The 7,558-nt window shown below is 39.5% G+C and overlaps 1 protein-coding gene across 1 annotated transcript in view; it reads left to right on the plus strand.

Moving 5' to 3' along the window:
- LOC107084014 (complement C3-like) overlaps positions 1-7,558 on the plus strand; it is an 84,236-nt gene that overhangs the window by 58,794 nt on the left and 17,884 nt on the right. Inside the window, exons 23-28 of the mRNA XM_015373641.1 lie at positions 1,494-1,684; positions 1,841-1,916; positions 2,036-2,195; positions 2,270-2,365; positions 3,612-3,762; positions 3,897-3,982. Coding sequence (XP_015229127.1) covers positions 1,494-1,684; positions 1,841-1,916; positions 2,036-2,195; positions 2,270-2,365; positions 3,612-3,762; positions 3,897-3,982 — 760 coding nt within the window. The remainder of the gene's footprint in view (positions 1-1,493; positions 1,685-1,840; positions 1,917-2,035; positions 2,196-2,269; positions 2,366-3,611; positions 3,763-3,896; positions 3,983-7,558) is intronic.

Below are 7,558 nucleotides of genomic sequence, written 5' to 3' on the forward strand. Positions count from 1 at the left end.
ACTCAGATCAGAGAAGTTGCTTTGAGTAAAGTCCGGCATACGCTGTGCGATTTTCGGGGCGACTTTCAGCCTGATCGTGCGTCATGTAGTTTACAGGGGGTTACAAGGGGCGATCAGCCTTTCACGACCACCTCCCAATCAGGAATCGTGAGGTCGGGAGAAAATCAAACATTTTTGATTTGCGCCCTGGGCAATTTGCCCAAGGAGGATTCTTCTTTTTCTTCTTCCTCTCAGATGTAAACACAGCAGCATGGCAGGGATGCAATGAGAGAAATGCAGTTCTGTCTGTAAAATTGACAGACCGTAGTAGCCACGTTATTTTTTTGGAAATACATCCTCACCTTTTCTTTCTAGGACTAGCACAAAATGCACAAATTGCCAGGGCAGCGCGAGTCACTCTAGTGAGCCTCATATTTCCCTTCTATTTGTTTGGCTTCCGGACAGACGACTCAGAGCAGCTCCATATCACAGCAGAGCTGAGTCCGACGTGGCTTGTAGTCGTTCAGTGTGAGCAGGTAGATTGAATGAGAGCGTTGGGCCGTACATAAATCGTGAGCTGTGAACTCACACTGTACGACTAAACCCCTGTTCAGTGCAACAGCTGAAAAAGTCGCACAGTGTATGCCCAGCTTTACAGAAGGAAGCTGCTCACTAACTGGGCTCACTTCTCGTGAGGTGGCCCTGATAAACAGTAAGAGAAGCATTTTATACATCTCCAGTATGCCGCATTATCACATAATTACATCATACCTGTTTGCAGATGAGGAGATATTCATGGCTCCAGCCATACCAACATATTATACTTTGTTCTTAGCTAAGGGGACACCGCTCTCATTCCATTCCCAAGTCTTTGCCATGTTCAGAATGAAGATTATAACTGTATATCTAAACAGAGGAACTTTCCTAACTAGATAAACTACTGAGGAAAACATCAGTTCTGACACGCAACAGGCAGGTAATATTAGGGTGTAATAAACTTACACAACATCAATGATAACTATCCTAACACAAATAAACACATACAGCCCAAATCCCTGTTTCTTTTGAATCCTGACATGTTATATAGGAAGAGGGCTGTAGTCAAATTATTTGTGGCAATGAAATGTAAATATTTAACTCTCAAAACAATGTAATACCTTCATTCAAACCAATATTTACCATGATTAGAAAGTTTAAGGTGACAATATTTATAGAGACTAGGTTATTAGTAAGATGCACCACCAGTCACTGAGCTGACAAGTTAATGATTTAATAGACTGTAAAGCTGACTATATAGCAGTTTGATAAAGACATGTTCAATAACTTAATATGTCTCATGTTTTATTACAATGGAAGATCCTGAGCAATGAAATTTAACCTTGTCCAAACAAATGTTGGCAGAAGAAGAGCAAAAGCATGCTGTACATTTTACTAGAGATTCCTCTGTTATTAATCCAATAACAATCCTTGTAAATAAAAGTTTTCTTTGTAAACACAGGTATCGGGCAGATGAGTACATTACTGGATAATGCCATTAGTGGGGAGTCTATGGGTACTCTAATCAAAGAGCCCACAGGTTGTGGAGAGCAGAACATGGCTGCCATGACTCTGCCTGTCATCGCTGCTATCTATTTGGACAAAACCAACCAATGGGAAGCTGTTGGCTTTGAAAAGCGCAACAAAGCTATACAGCATATTAAAAGTGGTAAGCTTTATAGACCCCCCCTTTTAGGCAGAGATACTGAAAAATGCTATCAGTAACATATCTAACAATGTTTAATAAATGCTCATAGTATTTTTTCCTCAAACATCTCATTAATGAGAGTTTAATGGTAATTAAATATCGCTGACTCTTTTGCAGGCTATGAAGGGCAGCTTAAATTCCGCAAAGATGATGGATCCTTTGCAATTTTTAAATCATACCCAAGCACCACCTGGTTAGATGAACAGTTATAAATCCTATGTTTATAAAGAAATCTAATAAATGTCCATGAAATAAGTTATTATGTTAATGAGCCTTTCTCCTCTCTCTTCCTCTCACTCGTCTACTCCATAGGCTGACGGCTTATGTTGCAAAGGTGTTTTCCATGGCAAACAATTTTATCCACATTGATTCCAATGTGTTATGTGGCGCTATCAGGTTTCTAATTCTTAAAACACAGCAACCTGATGGGATGTTTGTGGAAATTGGTGACGTATATGATAAAAACATGATAGTAAGTAAAAGCTTTCTAATAATACTGGCTCATAAATAGATATTATCAGCCTTGTATCCAATATACCCTTTTAGGGGGATGTTGGCGGTGTAGATTCAGATGCCTCTATGACTGCTTTCTGCCTGATTGCCATGAGAGAGGCAAGTGGAGCGTGTTCTTCCATTATTGATGTAAGTAGCCTATTCATGCATAACGTTCATAAAAACTTTTGATGCTAAGCAATAAATTTTACTGCAAGTTAAATTGTCAGTGTTGTTATAGCTATATAACAGACTCTTTCTAGGTCTTTTCTGTTTTTGTTGATGAAATAATAACTTGAAATTGATGCTAAAGTGACTCTTGAAGTGCAAACATTACATTACATTTTCAATGCAGCATTTTTTTTTTGGAGCAAAACAAAAGCAAGACCATAAAAAAATCAGGCGTGATTTTTTTATTTCACAATTATTCATACCACTGATTTATAGATATAGAATAAATTCCATTATGTTAAGTTAGTTTCTGATATTAAAAATACAGAAAGCTGACAAATAATAAAATGGATAGCATTTATAAAGATCAGTTTTGAGTGTCTGTTGGGCATTAGCCTAATAAAACCCTTCTCTTTCTCTGATATTTGGACCAATTATCTCACGTGATGAGATCCAAATAGTTGGGGTTGAGAGGTCTCCTTGCCATCACCTTAATCTTTAGCCTCCTTAACCTATTAATTGTTGGTTTCAAGTCCGGTCAGGACACTCAGGGGTAAGAATGGTGTTGCACCTCCCTTTTCAATGAATCTAATTACGGTAACTAAAAATAAAATATAGCTTTCCAATTCAGTTTTCCCTATTTTCAAACATCTCTCGTTCACATAAAGATCAAGGTCCCGAACACAAAGACAATCCTCTAGAGTTAGAAAAAAAGTGTGAACACGATGACATGACAAACATTAGACATTTTCCCACAAGTAAAAAAAAGAGCAAAAGTTGGAAAATGGTCAGTAATGCATCCAAGGCACAAACGACAAACTTCACGGAGCTATAGGATGCAACTGCTTGCTATGCACTATATATTAACAAAATATTTGTTCTCCAGATGTCTGGAGCACTGTATATAATGGAATTTTAAGCCAAATGTATTGTTGATTCAAATAAGAGGATTAAAGGATTAGGATTAAAATGCCTGACAGTTCACAGGAATTTAACATTGTTGGTCGATTTTTTTTTTTAATTTTTAATAAAAAAATTACAACAGCATTGCTTAAGTTTTGAGATCCAATGTATATGGTAGAGTCTACAGATGTTAAGCTTTAAATACAAATTCTATTTTGAAAATAAGGGGAAAATCGGTACAACTTTGCTCAGCTTTTTAAACACCTTGTTATGGCTTATCTAAATAATGATTTTATATCATCTGTCTTTGCTTTTTTTAAAGAGCCTTCCAGGCAGCATGAGCAAAGCTGAAGCTTACCTAGAGCGGCGTTTGGATAAACTCACCAATCCTTATGCTGTCGCACTGACATCATATGCCCTGGCAACCAACAACAAGCTGAATCGACAGATTCTCTACAACTTTGCTGCCCAAGGTTTTCAAACAAAATATTTAATTGCAAAACCTGTAGATGTAAAATAACAGGCATAACTAAATAATGGAAGTTTAAAGCTTTTTTAATTTGCAATGCATTCAAGTGTAGTATTCATGTTTGGATGTCTTTGACAGATGGATCCCATTGGCCTGTTTCAAAGGGAGATATTTATTCACTGGAGACCACTGCATATGCTCTTCTTGCACTTGTTAAGGACAAGGTAAGGGTTGTGAAATAACAGAATTAATGTATCCATTCAAACAGAGCAGTCTGCAACACTGTGGCACATGTTATTTGATTTGCCAACATTTTCAGTATGTCAAATACAAAGACCAACTGAATGCACGTATATATTTTTTTTTATTTGCATAGACATTTGGTGCTAATTTTTTGGGATCTTAGTCATTATGGACAAAGTTGCCCTAAACACGCATAAACCATGAAGAGGAGATACGAATCAACACTCCATAAGTTTTGCAAATTGCTTCGATAATAGCATTGCACTTAGGGTTGGATAATGTTCAAATATCAGTATATATATTATCATATAAATAAATTCGTAATGGTAACATGAAATGTAAACACATTTTCAATGTGGGTCTGCAATCTGTGGTTACTAGTGGTTGGAATAGATTTTTTTTTTATCTTTTTATCTAGATGAATGTCAACGTAATTAATCTAGATTCATTTAGATTAAAATGGCTAATTTGAATTCTACATTTGAAATTTAAATTTATGTATTTATGTAAAAGTACATATTTGAACACGTTTCTCAAGCCAGGTGTTTATAATGTCTCTTGTAATGTGAAGATCCCGAAGTTTGTAAAAATGCATCATATGAAACTCTAGCTGTAGAAATTAAATAGGCTAAATAAATACCACAAAACCTATATTTTATAAAAGTGTCCCACTTTACCCACATTCATCCAAGTAATCATCAAGATGCAAACATAATGTTGTGGTAATCGTTGGTGGTGTCATGGTGAAATAAAGTTTAAAATTACAGCGAAGGAGTGAAGTTCCCAGCTGGTTATGGTTATTGACAGATGTCCAGTGGTCAGTGCTACCCACGTCGCCTCTACCAACTCCTCTTTTATCGCAGCTTTCTCCGCAGTGTGCTGGTCATGTATTCTCCTCATGATAGTTCACCTCTACCCACTGTGAAAACTTATTCCACCCGGGTTAGTGGGAGTCAGCCATCTTAGTCCACAACCTGACTTGCTTCGCTGTTGGTTTAGCCCTGATAAGCTGCAGCATATATGCAGGAATTAGAAGGACAGATAGGTAAGTGGCGAGCCGAGGTGGGGGCGGGGGGCTGCTCTGAATGCATCTTATATGTTAGAATTAGCCAGGTCTAGAGTATTCTGTCCTTGAGTTGCAAAGTCCACATGTTGGTAAAAATGAGGGAGAACAGTCTTCAAATTAGCCTGGATAAAATCCCCAGCATTGATGAAAACACCCTCTGTGTGTGCAGATTGGAGCTCAGAGATGGTAGAGAGCAGTCATGGTCTCTTTTTTTATTAGCGCTGGGGGGCACATACTGTATACAGCAGTGATGCTACCCACAGTGAACTCTCTGGGCAGATAGAAAGGTGTGCAGTTGACAGTCAAAAACTCAATATCTGGGGAGCAAAAGCTGGAGACCGCTCTAGCATTTTTTTACACCAGTTGTTGTTGATATAAACACACAACTCTCCCTGCCTCTAGTCTTACTGCTGAATTCGATGTATTTATCGGCACGGTATTATGTGAGCCCCTCCAGGATAACGGGATTGTCCACTATGGATGAAATAAGCCATGACACGGTCAGGATTATGGCGCAGAAGGTACTAATCTCCTTCTCTGAAGAGAGTTCAAGTTGAAGATGATCCATTTTGCTGCCCAATGAGCAGAAATTGGAGAGCAGAATTAAAGGGAGTGGTGGTCCATGAAGATTTCTTCTTAGCTTCGCTGTTAGCCCACCTCTGCAGCCCTTTTTACATCGCCTTGCACACTGCCTCCTCTTCCTCTTTCTCCTGCTCCATGAATCCACTACTCTGTGCCTGTCTGCCCAAGGCACTCCAAAGCTTTTTAAGGGGTCAAAACTAGCTGTATTTTGTGGAGTTGTGGTTAGTAGCAGCCATTTTGTTAGGCCATAATTAAATTCCTAAGTCTGACCAGTTTATTTGGGATTGTGAAGTAACTTGTTGAAGCCTACAACCAGCAATGACTGCCTGATTAAAAAGACATAGAAAATTATTCTTTCTCTATGATTACCAGAAATAATCAGATCTAGGGGTTTAGGTGAATTGTGCCACCTGCACTGTGCGGAGATGCAGGGGAAACCGTATCTGATGGGGAAAACGCAGCTCGATGTAACACCGGCACGTTTCACTTGTTTAAATTGTATGGCGCCTCCTGCTGTTGGTTAGTCAGAATGACAATTCTCCATGTATCACGTGACTTTTGACAGAAACTTACTGCAGAGCGTGAAGAATTGTCTCGTACGCGAGGAGACGTTGTTTCATATGCGAGCAGCGATCGTTTTGTAATCGGGGACAATTTACAAATTATATTTTAAATGCAATGTTAGAGTCCGGTTTGTAAAACAAATTTTTGTGTGTGTGCAACATTTAAGGAGAGTTTGTGTGAAACATGCTTTATGCATTTGCAATATGCTTTATTTGTGTTCGCAATATGCATTTTTGTAAACAACGTTTTGGCAGAAAAATCACTCCATATGAATGGCTAAGGAGGTTAGCTCGTTTTGAGTCTTCAGTTTCAAGAGGAGGTATTGTATCTTTTAAAGAGTCAGCCCAATCTGAAAAAGGTGGCCTTAATGTAGAAGTGTCCCAGCCTGAAGCTGCTAATAAGGTTCAATACTTTGTGGAGAAACCTGATTCAGGCATATTTCCTTGTTTATGTGCCCATACATTACAAGATACTCCTGTTTGGTGTGCTTAGGTATCACAAACCATTTAAAATTCCTCTATGAATTCTTTGAACATACTTCCGAACTGTTTAAATTCAGGTAAATACCCATCAGCCCATTATAAGGCTTTTCCTGTGTGTAGGCCCAGTATGTATAATATTTCATGGGGGATTGAATGAAGGGAACAATTAAAGACCAATGAAGGAAACCACAATAATTATTTCACTGGAATATTGTTCCGGGTTTGGGGAACTTACTCTGACACTGAACTGATTGTCATACAAGCAAGGAGGAGACCTTCTGGTCAACACTGACAGAGAGAGCAAAAGAACAATTATAAGGAATGAAGGTAAATAGGAGAGAGCAGGTGAATCTTTTCACTCAATTTTGGAGCAGAGAGTGCTAGCCAGCCCCAAAAAACCCAAACAAGCTAGATTTATTAAACCATTAATGCATTCTGAATTTGTAATACCATCCATCCATCCATCTTCTTCCGCTTATCCGGGATCAGGTCGCGGGGGCAGCAGCTTCAGTAGGGAGGCCCAGGCTTCCCCTTTCCCCAGCCACTTGGGCCAGCTCCTCCGGGGGAATCCCAAGGTGCTCCCAGGCCAGCCGGGAAACATAGTCCCTCCAGCGTGTCCTGGGTCTCCCCCTGGGCCTCCCCCCGGTGGGACGTGCCTGGAATACCTTACCAGGGAGATGTCCAGGAGGCATCCTAATCAGATGCCCAAGCCACCTCAACTGGCTCCTCTCGATGTGGAGGAGCAGCGGCTCTACTCTGAGTCCTCCCCGGATGGTTGAGCTCCTCACCCCATCTCTAAGGGAGAGCCCAGACACACTATGAAGAAAACTCATTTCAACCGCTTGTATCCAGGATCTCGTTCT

This window comes from Cyprinodon variegatus, unplaced genomic scaffold (genome assembly GCF_000732505.1).
Source record: "Cyprinodon variegatus isolate N-32 unplaced genomic scaffold, C_variegatus-1.0 Scaffold90, whole genome shotgun sequence".
NCBI classification, from domain to species: Eukaryota; Metazoa; Chordata; class Actinopteri; order Cyprinodontiformes; family Cyprinodontidae; genus Cyprinodon; species Cyprinodon variegatus.